We start from the raw sequence: 15,794 nt of genomic DNA, 5'->3' as shown, positions 1-15,794 counted from the left end.
ATCGACCAATTGGTATTTTTAGTAAAAGCGGTCGCACGAGAAAGTGGAAATCGGAAGAAAAAAACTGACAGATTGAGAGCGTTATTGACGGATCCAGATCCGACCTTTAAAATTAATTTTTCGAATTTCGAGCCGATACCTTTTCCTTTGGATCCTGAAATTTGTATCAAGGGAATTATTCCAGAAAAGTATACATTCAAATTGTTCAATTGTATTTCATCAATATTTATATTACACGTTTACGATGCTAAATTATATTTTATTAATTGTATAGGGCGAGCCTCTTCAAATCTGCGCTCATGCCATCGAAACTTACATTCTTAACAACAGATAATACCGAATATATTGCCATCTTTAAACACGGAGACGATTTACGACAAGATCAATTAATTTTACAAACAATAGCACTTATGGATAAATTATTAAGAAGGGAAAATCTAGATTTGAAACTAACTCCGTATAGGTAAAATATTTTTTATGTATTAAATATTTAATATTTTTTCTGTATTATGTAAAGGGTAATGTATTATGTAAGGTTGTTTTACATATTTAACTACGTTATGTAACGACATGATTGTTATTCAGGGTGCTGGCAACAAGCACTAAGCATGGTTTTGTACAATTTATCGAATCCACAACGGTTGCGGAGGTCTTAGCTAGCGAAGGTTCGATATTGAATTTTTTTCGAAAACATCATCCCTCTGAAACTGGACCTTATGGAGTGGTACCCGAAGTCATGGATACTTATGTTCGTAGTTGTGGTAAGTAAACGAATATTCTATGAGAAAAAAAATGGACATTATTTAACCATTCTAAATTACAGCTGGTTATTGCATAATTACGTATGTACTGGGTGTCGGCGATCGCCACTTGGATAATTTACTTCTTACAGCATCAGGTACGTTTTAACTTGTAAAAGAAACTTATATAAGATGACTATATACCAAATGATTTGCGCACTGTTTTTATAAATGTTTCTCCAATTCGTAGGCAAACTTTTCCATATCGATTTTGGCTATATTTTGGGTAGAGATCCGAAACCTTTGCCTCCTCCGATGAAACTCAGCAAAGAGATGGTCGAAGCTATGGGCGGCGTTGGTTCTGAACATTATCACGAATTCCGAAAACAATGTTACACGGCATTTCTACATTTACGTAGACACGCTAATTTGATATTGAATCTGTTTTCGTTGATGGTAGATGCCAGCGTGCCTGATATCGCCCTGGAACCGGATAAAGCTGTAAAGAAGGTTCAGGACAAATTGCGACTAGATTTGAGCGATGAAGAAGCTGTGCACTATGTGCATAATCTTTTAGATTTGTCGGTCACTGCCGTGATGGCTGTGCTGGTAGAACAACTTCACAAATTCGCACAATATTGGAGAAAGTAATAAAATGTAAATGATGTACAGCGAAATTATACAAATTGTGTTCCTTTTAAATACTAAGTTATCATATTGTATATAAAACGACCACAACGTGTTTATAAAATATCAATATAATTTATTGTACTTTGGGGATATTTTAAGTAATAAATCTTTGTGATAAGAATGATTACTTTCTTGATACTTTTTGATATATATACATACACACACACACACACGCGCGCGCGCGCGCGCGCGCAGGCAAACACAATACTATGAAATCTATAAAGTACTCTTTACAGAGAGAAAGTAACAAATATTACACATGTACTATTTATTTTATCAAAACTTTAATGGGGCCTAATTGTGTGTGAAAAGACTACTTTTTCTATTACGAGATACGATTTACTGTAATAGGATATTAGTGACAGAAAAGCATCAAAATATATTCATTGTACATCAGTAATCAGTTATGTAAATACTTATATATTTATTTTATTCTTAATTACAACAGTAGTGCACACAATAGAAATTAATGTAAATAGACAATATTGTTAGTGTTGAAAATATCAGATTGTTATTAGATATGTGAAACGCAAAGGAGAGCTATTTTAATTGTCAGTATTATATGCTGTATTTTACCACTGACGAATTTAAGAAGTCAACAAATACACGTTTCATCTTATGTATCAGAAAGATTTTCTTTTGTTATTTTAATAGAAAATGTAGCTATATATTTTTCCTATTTTGTATCATTATATAAGTCTGTAGATATATATGAATTTTAATATGCAATTCTTTTTTTGATACATACGTACAAACATATATACATATATATCAAAAGGATTCAGTATAATTACAGAAGATTGACACACATTTCTCTCTCAATTCATCCTTGAAAAATTCTGAAAAATTTCCTGTTACACGCCGATTGTTACATCGAATTCAATTATAACGTGGCAATCAGAATACACAAATCTTTTTCATCTCCCAATATTAACATAATATGTACATGCGTGACTATATAATTAAAAACGCCACGAGAAATAAAAACATTGATTTATTTTTTTATATAACGTGAGACGTGTAATAAAGATATAATATAATCTTTCTTATGACATATTTTGGTAAATCTGTCTTGCTTGAGGATTGCACAGTAAAAATCCTCAAGAATCATTTCCAATAATTCCTTCGTATTCATAAAACATTCCCCAGACTGATTTAGACATGTCTCAAACACGACAGATTTGTAACACATCTTTGTCAATCGCCTCGTTAGCACACAAGGTACACATTATATAAGTGAAACAATAAGCACATCTTCATTTTATTTATATACATATATATGTATATGTGTGTGTGTGTGTGTGTGTGTGTATGCGTGTGCGCGCGCGCACACCATACATATATGTATATACACACATCATATGTACATATCATACATATACACACACATACATATCATAGATATATGAATGTATGTATATGTGTGTGTTCATGCATGCATCATACGTATATGTGATATGTATATATATATATATATATATTGTGTGTGTATGTGTGTGTGTGTGTGTGTGTATAGACTCTATAAAACTAAAAGAAGAAAACATAAAAGCTAGAGAATGATCTTCATTTCGCTCAAAACTTTGCACATTTTTATCACGATTTGCAGATCGCTATTTAAAAATGATTACACTGTTTCATAACATTGAGCAAAGCGAGGCACGATACAATTCATCCGGGAAAATCCATTTTTAAATAATTGACCGAAAGTTTCCATTTTTCGCGTTTTCTGAAATTACAGGTTTTTATATCATTATAGATATATAATAAGAAATATGTTCTTTGCTTTAAAATCGCAAACTGATCGATTGCTAGAGTTACAAGAGAATGCAAAACAAGCAAGACCTTTATCAGTCTCGATAATATTAAAGACTAAAATTAAGACTAACATTAGATTTACTATACGATTTTTTTTTGCTTTAAACAATCACACATGAGTTCATGAATGTTTTTCATTTGGTGACACAAGTCGACACAAATATCATTTTATTTGTTGAATGCCAAGATGGAAAGACGTTTGTGTCGACTTCTATAACTAAATGAAAAGTACGCCTTATCTCTTAAAACTGTTAGAAATGAACATGAATCGCTTGCACTACGAGTTGATATATTGCGCAACAGCAAAATACCGAGATACTGATTACAATATTTCTCTTCTTGCGGCCGTACAAAACGTTTGACTCTTATTTCGGCATGATAGAAAAGATGGTTATCGTGCAATCACCATTGTCATTCTCATCTCATTGTCTTTTCGTGGACATACGCATGTATTTCAACAGAAATAAAAAATCGTTCGTTCGACATGAATCTTTACGATATTGAATTACGATTTGAAAGAAAAATAATGTACTCTTTATACATTATATATAAATAGCTTGCTTTCCTTCTTTTATTCTAGCGATTGTATAGACACTACTTCTTTTCTCATCATATTAAACGTCCATGATGATAAAATCAAGAGCATATTTTAATGCAACGATGAAACTATATAATATCGAATCCTAAGATTTACGGATTACATATGCAATTCCTTTTTTTCAGCATATGTAAATACAGGCACGCACGTATGCGAATGTACTTATTTATATGTAAGGACCTAGTGGTAAAATCTAAACGTCAAATTTCATCTTACAATCTAAACGCTTACTTAACATTATACTTAACTTAATATATTATATTTACATTTAAAAATAGATTCAAAGTTTGCAGGCGGCACGGCCAATAGTCTATTTCAAGTGTGGGAACTTGTATCGTCACCATTGTCCACCATGATATATTACCTCTCCATAGGCCTAGTGGCTGGCACCGAACTCTCCACGAGATCATGCCTCTCGATCGGTGAGTTCTCTAGCGTGTAATCCACGGGGTATCCCTCAGAATATGTCGGAGTAGCCTCACCCTGTTGTCTCAGTCTCAACCCGCTTGATTTCTCCCGATAGAAGCTCTGCGACGCCTCGATATTCGGCGACGAGGACGACTGTTCCGTCTTACCGTCCAGATCGTCCGTTGAGTAGTAGCTCTGACTCGCCTCGCTTTCGGGTCTGCTGGGGTCGTAATAGCTGGGCGAGATGCCATGACTCGTGTAGTTGGGCGTCTCTTCCGCTGGGGCGAAATAGCTTTGACTCACCTCTTGAGGATTACCCTCGTAGTAGCCACCGGGCGTGACATGCGCCTCACGTGGATCCTCATCCTCTTCCTCCTCCTCCTCCTCCTCCTCCTCTTCCTCCTCCTCCTCCTCCTCTTCCTCTTCCTCCTCCTCCTCTTCTTCCTCCAATCGAGAGTTGGCATCTTGGTCCACAGACTCGTAGAAACTCGCCGACACTTCTTGTTGATGAGCGTAATAGCTAGACGGCTCGTTCCGATGATGATCGCTACTCTCTGTGACAAAGTTTTGCGAACAGGTCTCCTCCAGGCCGGGCATCGGAATCGGCATCTCGTATGACGTCGACACATTCTGCTCAACTATCACTTGATCCTCGTGGAAGCTGGAAGTAGGTACAGAGTCTACATGATGGGTCGATGTGATATCGGGATTCAGGTTGTACGATGAAGAAGTCGGAATCTCTGGCACACCGTTATCGTGGATGCTAGTATGCTCCGTGCTGACCGACGTGTCCGGTATCACGCTGGACGAAGCGATGTTGAGCTCTTCGCATGGTGGGATCTCGTACGACGACGTGCTTATCGCGCTCTCCTGATCCTGATCACGCTCTTGATTTTCAGGTGTTTCCGGCACGTACGACGAACTCGCTGTCTCATCCTCGTTCAATCCGGAATTGTTTGTTGATACGGACGACGTGCCAATACCGTCAGCGCCGACGTCGTTGGACTGCGACGGTATGTTACCTTCCTGACTGATCTCGGCATCGGCCTCTAGATTCTCTGCCATGTTTTCACCTTTGTCGACTTCGTAGCTCTGCGTGGGGAAGCTTTGATCATCGATCGTCTCGTCGGTATTCGGTCGTCCGATCTGACTTTGTTGCACGATCTCGTTGAAAGACTGTGTTGGCGCGTTCACGTTAGATTCGACCGAAACTTGGTACGACTGAGACGCTTCGTTGATCTTTGTATGTTCGAAAGATTGAGTAGGTGGTTCTGCCACGACAGTTTCCTCATCAGTTTCCATTGGCTCGTAAGCGATCGACTGCGTCGCCTCGCCCGAGGAACTCTCCAACTTAGCGGCGGATTGACTAGGTAGATCCGCCGAGTCGCTGCTTACAGACACGTTGAATCGCTCATACTGAGATTGCGAGGGTGTCTCTTGACTAGCTTCCACGATCGTCTCTTCTTCCTCCTCTTCCTCAAAACGCAATTCCATGCTCTGTCGCAGACGACGTCTGTCAGATTCCTCCTGTGACGATGGTTCGTCCATTTGACAATCTTCGACCGTTTCGTCTACTACTTCCATAGTCGCGTCCCCCGCGGGTTTTAACAGATTGTCGGCTCGAGCCTCATCTCGGATCGACGTACCCGCTAGCTGCTGGTCCGTCAAGTTGACTTTATCGCTGAAGTCTTCGAAAATTATTGGCTGTTTCAACTTGTCTGTCGCGTCCGCTTCATGCGATTCGTTCACGGTTTTACGTTCGCCCGAGTCGGTTGCTTCAAATCTCAGCTGCTGTTTCATAGATTCGATCTTGGAATTGGTTTTGGACGTGACCAAGGTGGTTTCGTCGATCATCGATAAAACTGTCATCGACGCATCGCTTTTCTTGTTTTCGTTTTCCGTTTCTCGCACGATTTCCATCATGCCCGAGGTTTTATCTTCGTTAGCTGATGATTGTTGCAGAATCAGTTCTTCAGACGTATTAGGAACTTCCTGAGAAGAGTAAATCACGTCATGCAGCGTCGCGGTCTGCTGCTCCTCGTCCAAATTCTTGGACTTGGAGGCTGACGTTGACACAATCGATTTTTGTGAAGAAGTTGGAACCTGATGCGAGGAAATGACCGTCATTTCCGACGTTACCGTGGTATCCCGCGACTGTGCATCTTCCATGGACCTTGCCGGCGTCTTAGAGATCAACATCTCCGATACTGGCACGTCAACGAATGTTTGCTCGGTAACAACTGTCGTAGCGAATTGTGAATTATCTGTATACGTGTCGTCGATAATCGGCATCGATGGCGTAGTTTGTATCTGCGGATTCTCCAGAACTATGCTGTTCGGCACGGTGACCGAAGTGAACGAAGTTGATGGTGCGATCGCTATCTCGGTGCTCTGCGTCTCCGCGGTCGTCATGTTGTCCTCCAGACTCGGAATCACCAAGTACTGAGTACTTACAGGAATATTGGCGTGATCTATCTCCCCGCTCGCTATCGCCGCCGGACTCTCGATAATCTCGCCAATATCCGGCATTGAGTTGCCGGGGATCTGAATCTGCGCCTCTCCTGTCGCAGAAATGTAAGAAATGCTGGGATTTGTAATGGTGATTGGTAGCTCGAGAGAGGACGGGATAGTAGAGACCACCGATGTGGGAGTCGAATCCGCCTGAATCGGCAGATTGCTCGGTACTTCGAGAGGCGTCATGATGGGTTGATTTAAAGTCAACGAAGTTTCCAGCACCAATGGCGACGATATCGGTTCTGTGGGTGGTATGATGGTAGACTGCAATATAGTTTGATTGATGAGACTCGTCTGAGTCAGACCAGTCTGGGTCATGACGCTACCCGCTTGATTCTCCGGTAAATTGATCTCCTGCTGAAAATCCGTGTTGGCGAGGGCAGCCGCTAAAATATCTTGATTGGAGGTCTGTATCACTTCCGATGCTGGAAAACTCTCACTTACGATAGTCGTTTGACTAGCTTCCGTCACGCTAGCCTGAATATTCGGCAAGACACCGTTGTCAAATTGAAGGACAATGTTGTCTAGAGACCCGGCTTCTCCCAAAGAGCTGGGATCTATATATAAGGTTCTCGTGCCATCCGGATTCTGTGTGGTCCCTTCCAACGACATGAGAGTGTTGTTATCGAGTGGCTGTATCTGCCCTTGTTCGTCGATCGTTACCAACATGTAGGTGCCATCGCCGCTTTCCGTCGGCAGAGCCATAATTTGAGGTTGCGCGACAACCTTTGACTCTTCCACTTTTTCAACATCGCACTTTTCAGTTTGGGATTTGTCCGTTTTATTTTGCTCCTTCTGAGGAGCATCTGTGATAACTTGGAGATCCGTCTTTATTTTCTTCTTTGCGTCAATTGTCTCCAGCGAGGTGGTGACACTACTCCCGACATTCACATTCGACGTGGTGGCGATATTTATCGAATTCATAGCAACGTTCAACAGATTCTTCTGCGTCTTATTCGTGCTTTGAGGCTTGGCGGAAAATTTGGAAGTTGAAGGAGTTGTATATTTCGATTGAACGACCGTTTTGTTGGCCGCGATCGGCGCGTTAGCAACGGTCGTGGCGGTCGTCTGTTTTGTTTGGATACTCTGCACCGCCGACACAATCGGTTCTTGCACTTTCTGGACGACAATTTTTTGCTGAGTTTTTATTAGATGACTGCCAGATCTAGGAATAATAACTTTTTGCACGGTCGGCGACACAGTGGACGATACAGCGGCTTTGCCTTTCGGCTGCACTTGCTGCATCATCGTTACCGTTTGCTGTGCACCAGTCGATGAAGCAACACCGTGAACGGTGACACCTGGTTGTATTACCGTTTGTTTAATAATCTTCTTACCATGTGATGTGCTTTTTTGAGCCACCGCTCCAGGATTAGTATTTTGTAAGATCAACGTGCTACCTGGTGATTTCGTGGACACTCTTGTTTGCGAGCCTGCGATCGATATCGGTACCTTTGGTGATTTTTGCAATATCGGCAGCTGAACCTTTTGCTGCAACTGATATTGAACCTTGGCACTTTTAACCGGACTCTTGGCGGCGATCGCCTTAACTTGTTGTCCGGTTATAGGAGTCAAGATGGTGCCTTTATTACTAACAATAGCTTGCGTGCCTAATATAGTTTTGCCGATGGTTTGAGTCACTGGCGTCAAGATTGCTTTTGTGCCACCTAAACCTTGCGCTTGAGGGGTCAAAAGAGTCGTGCCACCCTTTGTAACTAAAGTTTTCGAACCGATTATAGTCTTCCCACTTAAAGTCGAAGCGCTAATCGGAGTATAGATGCCATCCTTTGTAAGAATTCCCTGGGACAGTAGCGCCGTTTTAGCGAGAGTACCTGAAATCGGAGTAAGCACACCCTTAGATGTGATTATACCCTGCGTATTGATGATCTTGTGACCACTTGTGACCAATTTGGATGTGGTAGGTGAATTAGCAGCAGCAGCAGCAGCAGCAGCAGCAGTAGTAGTAACCGTATCAGTCTTTGGTGCGATAATGGTTTTCGAAGCGATTATACCTTGTGGATTTATCGGGCACAATAGCTGACCCTTACTCGTCATAATCCTTTGTACTTTACCGGTTAGAGTTTTGGAAATGTTCAGTGGTACCATCTTAGTCTGGCAAGACTGTCCCGATGTTAGTATAACAACTTTGCTACCTTGTTGTATCACTTGCGCATTACCTGCCACCTTACCAGTAGTTGGAATAGCAATTTTCTGTTGAGTTCCGGGTTTGCCCTGGACGCTGTAACGCAATTGTTGACCACCCGCGGTCTGCACGACCACATACTTCCCTGGAGTAGTACTTTTCTGTGTTAGGAGAGTCGGCGTTTTACCAGCCGGTTGTGCGCTCTGAAACTTCAAGCCCTTCACCCCGCCGGTAAGTGGCGGTACTAATGGTTTAACACTCGTAATGGTCGGTTTCGCTTTGCTCTTGGTTTTCAATATCGCTGGCACACCGCTCTTTTTCTTCGTTGGCGTCGTTTCCGTTGCGGTAATCTCGTTTGCGATCTTGAACTGAGTCTGCTGAGTGGGTGACGCTACCTGTGTGGTCGGGGTAAAGGAGAGCGTGGCTGGGATCGAGCTAGAAGCTGGAATAATGGAAGATATAACGACGGGCATTTGCTCGATACTTTCTGGCGTTAATACGTCTTCGCTGAAAACAAACGGCATCGAGTTAATATCCAGTTCCATATCTGCGAAATTTTGAGCGCCCTGTGATACGCATTTCTCTGTTATCGGCGCGGCCACGATAGTCTGCGATGTAACGGCAGCTTGTTCTTTGTTCTGTGCCTCCAAAAGTGCATCTGTCTCTTCTGTCTTTAATACTTGAAGTTTCTTAGTCAAACACATGTGTGTGCTGGATTTTGCAATAGTTTTCATCTTGCTGTTTGAAGACAATGTCTCTATCTTCATTATCTTTGCTTTGGGACCACTTTTTTGATCATTCCTTCTTGCAGCATCTGCTTCCAGCTTGTGCTTTATACCTTTCTGCGGTACTTTATCAAGTAACTTTGTCTTTAAGATCTGTACCGGCTCAGTCAGCGTTACATTTTCTATTATTCGCGGCATCTCGCGCTTCTTTACCGGCACGCTGATATCAGACGATAAAGACGTTGTGGATATCGATGCTTTTGGAATTTCATTCAATTTTTTAACATTGCAAGAACTGATGGAGTTATTGTCGGAAACGGAAGCCGTTTCCGATTGAAGCAATGGTTTAGACGCGATAATAAATTCGCTGGATGATGATTCGAGCTGATCATCAGTCTCAAGAACAGTATCTTCAATTTTGCTATCAATTTCAATCTTCTCCTCAACTATCTCGACGTTTTCAATGTCGTTCACAACCGATACATTTTCCTCAGTTTGAATATTTTCGACGATCTCCAAATTGTCTCTGTCCAAATTGTCAATTTTTTTACTCTGTGCCGATACGACAGCAATACTCGCATCGATCTCTTCAGCTTTCCTTTTCGTGGACTTTTTCTCCTTCTTTCCCTTGGATGACACTTCAGCGTTTTCGACTATAATTTTTTTCTTGTCTATTTGTAAAGTTTTCAAAAAAGCTTCTTGGAATGTATTGGCTGGTCTTTCTTCCGGAAATAAATCTTTTTCTTTTTTCCCTTTCCCCGTTTCCGGAGTGAATCTGCCTTTGTATCTCGTTTGCATTGAGGATTTCTTGGGTGTCAATTGTTGCTCGGTTATCACTTTCGTTGGACTTTTTGATATATTTTTCACATCATCTGCTTTAGGCGATTTTCCCGGCGATGTCAATTTAAATTGATCAACATCCTGTGTTTTCTGTGACATTTCCTCCATCGACTGAATCTCTTGTTCTTTCACATTTGATTTATCTGATGTTTCCTGCAGCTCCAAATTTTTCACATCTTCGTGCTGTTCGTTCTCAGTGTCCAAAAATATGGCGACTGTGTCCGTTATCTTGCTTACCGTCGCTTTTATGTCATCTACTTTATTTATTATTTCTTCAGCGTCGTTCTGAAACTCAGGTTTCTGAGATTCGAGTGTAACTTCAATTTTATGTTCAGAATCAACCTTATGTTCAGACTTCGGCTCAGCTTCCATATTTTTGTTAGCTTGAATAGCTATATCGGAAAAATCTATTTGTGACAATTCAAATTTTTTTATTTGAGACTTTTTTGGAGGCAGCATGTCTACGTTTGTTTTCATGATATCTTGTTGCGTTTCCATCTTATCGATAACATCTTCGGTTTGTTCTGCGATCCATCCCTTCTCGTAATCATTAAAATCTTCAGCATTTTTGCTTTGCTTTGACAAATCTTCCTTCTCCTTCACTTCAGACGGTTGCTTCGAAATTTCATCTAAAACTACTTCTACTTTTTCTAATTTACTCGTGGCCTCTGGTGCTGTCACTTCTATAGCTTCCGAAGATCTTTCATCAACGGTTTGTATAACGGTTACTTTATTCAAAGATTTTACTTGTTCCTCGAGTACATCGCACTTGGATTCTACAGATTTTCTGTCTTCTTTTTCTTCAGAAAGTATTGTTTCCTTTATAGTAACATTACTGTCAGATGTTTGGTTCTTTATATCGATCGATAAGACGCTAACATTGTTTTCAGCAACGGTCGATGTTTGATCCGATACTTCTATTTCTTGTTTATCCATTTGAGCAACGAGTTCACTGCTTCTTTTGTCGAGTCCTTTGGAGCGTCTGCCTCTTCTGGATTTTGTGATTTTCTCAGGAACCTTAGTTTCACTTTCAGATTGGCTCTCGTCCGTCCTGAACGCTTTATAGTCAGGATCCTGAACGTATATATCGGATTCTAAATATTTTTTATTTGGTTTGCGTCTTCTGCCGCTATACGAACGATCTGTATCAGAATCCGAAGTCTTTCGTTCGATTTCGATTCTTTCGCTCACGCGAATTCTTTTGTTACCTCTATTAGCCTTCGCTCTATTAGTCTTCGGACTTTTGTTCGCATTAGTATTCTTATTAGGCGATTTCACGTTCTTACGTGGTCGACCTCTTCCCCTTTTCACCAATGTTTGGCTAATACGATTTTCCGAGAGACTATCGACACTTTGATCCAACATATCAATATCTGAATTTTCGCTTTGTTCGGGCATGGTCTCTGCGGATTCGGATACAGTCTCATCCTCTGTTTCCGTGGTAAAGCGTTCCGACAAAGTGTCGTCCGCCTCTTTCATTGAAGCGTTGTCATTAGACTCCGCGATTGCATCTTCCAAATCAGTTTTCTCAGATTGTAATAATTTTTCATTACTAAGTTTGAAATCTGTCGCGTCCTTTTTCTCTGACATTTCGTCCCTCTTTATCGATACATCAGAAGCAATAATCTTAGATTTCTTTTCAATGTCCTTTGCAACATTCAAAGAATGACTATCATCAACATCTTCTTTCTCAACTTCGAAAATTTCTACAATCTCTACCGCAGTTTCACAAGTATTAATATTAGACTTGTATTGTTTATCCTCAGATTGCTTTTCAATTTTCCTTCCTTCTTCCTTATCTTCATTAGATTGCTTCGTTTTTGTTTGATCTGATACACTCTCATCGAGTTTCTCGCTCATTTTAAATTCATTCTTCTCTTGTCGATTGTCTTTGCCTTGTATTATTTCCATTATTTCGTCAGCTTTTAAATCCATACTTCTACTTAATTCAGACATTCTATCGGCTTCTCTCTTAATTTCACTTTTCAGAGCTTGACTCATTTCAAATTCCTTAATAATTTCTTTCTTTAAAGATAAATTCTTTTCGCCGAAAACTCTGGGAATTTTTCGTACAGGCGGTATAGAAGGTTCGCTCAAATCATCTTCATCGAAATCGAAGCATGATAATCGCGACTTTTTATCATCTTTGTCAGAGACATGCTTATCCTCGCCATCGGAACCTGAAGTATCCTTCTTTTGTGATTTATTAAACATTTCGTTGGATCCTCCATTGCTCTTGGTATCTTTTCCAGAATCTTCGGAAAATTCAGATTTCTTGTCAAAACCAAATTGTACGTTCTTTGAAGCATGCAAACTATCTAATGAATCTCGTATCATATGTATCGATGATAACTCTTCAGTTTCCTTAAGTAATTTTTCAGTTTCCGCTAGAATTTCATTGTTCTCCGTAACTCCAGCGGCATCTTTTTCACTGTAATGCTCGCTATCGTCGATACTCAATCGCTCTTTCGTAGGGGAATCATTTAATCTGTTATTTAGCGAATTATTTACATCAACACTCGTTTCTTCATCTGATTCGTCATCCCAGTCAGCCAATAACTTTTCTCGCAATTCCGGATCATTCTTCTTTTTCTTATTGGATTTTTCACTCTGTTTTAAATGCTTTCGTTTAGTCGATTCCAGCTTACCCTCAGTCTTCTTTTTATTCGATTGATTTTTATCTTTCTTTATATATTTTCTCTTCGGTGTGCTTGTATCGGAAATCCTATGTGACTGAGAATATGTTTTTACTTTCAATCGCGGCGTCGGCGAATCGTCGGATCGATGACTTTTTATGTGACAAATGATGACGTTAACACGTGAGGAAGTAAAGTTGCAAAAGTGACAGCGATATACCATGGAACCTGTATTTGTTGGAGTCGATGGTAAACTGCTGGGTTGTTGACGAATGCGAACCTCGTGATCGCTCTCTCCACGTAGAAAGCGCGGATGTGTGATCTTCCTTATGATCTCTGCACTATCGCTGCGCCTATGTCCTTCCTCACGATCACGCTTTTTCTTTGGAATTTTCTTCTCGCCAAACAGAGCAGAGATGTCCGGCTTTTCTTCTGGAGAAAATTTCTCTTGATTCAATATATCAGGATTTCCTCCTGTTAATTTTTCTGCCGTTTCTACATCACCTGGGAATTTGTCCATGTAACTGGCACCATCTTTACTCTTGCTTCTGTATCTATCTACTCAGATGTACAAAAAAAAAAAAGAGAGAGAGAGAGAGAGAGAGAAGATTAAAAATTTTGATCATATAAGAAAACTTGTATTATAATTTGTATCATGTACTTACCTAAACCTTTTTTTATAAATTCATCTTTAAGCGTACAGTTGTACTTATAAATTTGTTGATAATTTTTCACAAATTCGCTGAAAGAAAAATTATTGAAAAGAATGCTTTGAACAATTTGTTTCGTATATTAAAACTAAAATTTTCATAACTTACAAAGTATCTTCTTGAAAAAACTTTACTGCCGCTATTAATGGCTTCTTTTTAAATTCGGTTTGAATATCCTCGGGCAAATTGTCTAATCCAATGACTTGGCCTGGCCACCAGCATGCTCCTAATTTAACCCAAACGACATCTCCATCCAAATAATTGATTTCCGTTTGCTCACACATTTTGACAAAATATTTGCTCGAATTCTTTCTTTTATAAATTTAACATTGGCGAATACCAAGAGAGCTCTTTCAAATCAATTCTCTTTCAAATCAATTCTCTTACAGAAGTATTGATATGCTGTGCAAGGATCAGGATGCTATATAACAAAGAAAGTTTCTTCAAGTTATAATCTCAGTGTATAATTAAAATATTTGATACATATAATTCTTATTTAAAAAAAGAATTAAAAAGAAAAAATACCTTTGCATACAAGTAGGATAAACAAGAATGACGTATCATCAGATAAGAGCAAAATGTTTCTCTCTTGAATAATTATTTATTATTCTTCAAATGCAAAAATTGTCAGGTATATTCAAATCTCACATAGATACGTAACCTTCCATAACAACCCTCTGTAATCACTAAAGATTTCAAAACACGATTAAACCGATCAGAATTATTACTGCACGTTTGTCCAAATATTTGGTCGCATCTGTAAAACGTATTGCAAATGTCCCTTGAGCAAATCTTCCCCCAGAATCCCAAGCATGCTCCCTCGCGACAGTCATAAAAATAACACCGATGACTGACACAGAAGTACAGAAGCACAGAAGCACAGAAGCACAGGAGCACAGGAGCACAGGAGCACAGGAGCACAGGAGCACAGGAGCACAGGAGCACAGGAGCACAGGAGCACAGGAGCACAGGAGCGCAGGAGCGCAGGAGCACAGAATCAATCCCGCGTATTAATGTGATGACTGAGGCAAACAGGTCCACAGCATGTTCGCGGAAGAGCCAAAGTACGTGGCTCGGCTACGTGATCCAGCTACCTCGATGCTGACGTTGCTGACGATAGATACGTCGGGCATCTTAGCCCACGAGTCGCGTGACGAGTCGAGCGGTCAACCTTTGGTATATGTGTTCCGATACCCGTACCTCTGGATCCGTCCGGGACGAGCCGCCGGTTGAACGCGCGCGACAAACACGCTCGCGCGCGTGTTCGTATATACGGTGCGTCGGAAAATAGGCGAGCGTCGTCTCAGAAACGCAGCGGGGAAGGCGCGAGCGCGAACGCGCCCGCGCGCGCTCTGTCTCTCCCTCTCTCCGTCCTTATCTCTCCTCGTTGTCCCGTTCTCGTTCGCTCTCACTCGCTCGCTCGTTCGCTCGCTTTTTCTCGCGCGGCACTCGCTCCACCGTTCCTCACCGCCGCCTCAAATCGCGCACCGCTCGGTGGCTGCCAGGTGAGCCTCGACGCGTGATTCCACACGCATGTAATCACGGAGTAAAGCAGGTCTGAGCCGAACGGAACTAGGCCGAGCGGACGACAACACCGTTTTCGAAGGCGCTACGTCGTTCGCGCAACACGACGTACGTATATGTTCAGCGGTTACCCGACTTGCAATGGGGCCTCACACGGTGGATGGAGATGCGATGATTGAATATATGCTATAGACCGAATACTACCTTTTCCGTTTCTCGCCTGTGTCGTCGCGCGTCGGACCACAGGCTTGCCAACCGATGGCGCGCCTTTCGGATTGCATTTTTTCCCCTTTTCATACGACGCGGTAGACATCTCTTTCTCGCGAGATTGATAATTAACTTTTGTTACTTGATTAGAGCGAGCACATTAATCTCGACAGTCAAGATTAAGAGTTTACATCGCACGAATGGCACGAAATCATCATTCGCGATGATCTTTTTAAAAATATGT

The 15,794-nt window shown here is 41.0% G+C and overlaps 2 protein-coding genes across 3 annotated transcripts in view; one reads left to right on the top strand and one right to left on the bottom strand.

The window, feature by feature from the left end:
- Pi3K59F (phosphatidylinositol 3-kinase 59F) overlaps positions 1-1,551 on the top strand; it is a 5,439-nt gene extending 3,888 nt beyond the window's left edge. For both annotated transcript variants that reach the window (XM_011647590.3, XM_011647589.3), the window contains exons 7-11: positions 1-188; positions 275-463; positions 586-761; positions 824-898; positions 991-1,551. The exon at positions 1-188 is cut by the window's left edge and continues 285 nt beyond it. In XM_011647590.3, the coding sequence (XP_011645892.1) occupies positions 1-188; positions 275-463; positions 586-761; positions 824-898; positions 991-1,391 (1,029 nt within the window). In that variant the 3' untranslated portion in view covers positions 1,392-1,551. The remainder of the gene's footprint in view (positions 189-274; positions 464-585; positions 762-823; positions 899-990) is intronic.
- A 283-nt stretch (positions 1,552-1,834) lies between these two features.
- Positions 1,835-15,492, bottom strand: LOC105432672 (uncharacterized). The gene is made up of 4 exons (XM_089082938.1): positions 14,345-15,492; positions 13,928-14,240; positions 13,775-13,851; positions 1,835-13,667 (listed from the first exon to the last, which is right to left on the bottom strand). The coding sequence occupies exons 2-4, from the start codon at positions 14,101-14,103 to the stop codon at positions 4,204-4,206; spliced, it is 9,717 nt and encodes a 3,238-aa protein (XP_088939064.1). The 5' UTR covers positions 14,104-14,240; positions 14,345-15,492; the 3' UTR covers positions 1,835-4,203.
- Positions 15,493-15,794: the final 302 nt, after the last annotated feature.

The sequence above is a fragment of the Pogonomyrmex barbatus genome, unplaced genomic scaffold, assembly GCF_055798465.1.
Source record: "Pogonomyrmex barbatus isolate J1 unplaced genomic scaffold, ASM5579846v1 scaffold7, whole genome shotgun sequence".
Lineage (NCBI taxonomy): Eukaryota > Metazoa > Arthropoda > Insecta > Hymenoptera > Formicidae > Pogonomyrmex > Pogonomyrmex barbatus.
The sequence above is the reverse complement of the archived record's forward strand: the minus strand, read 5'-3'. Positions and strand labels throughout refer to the sequence as shown.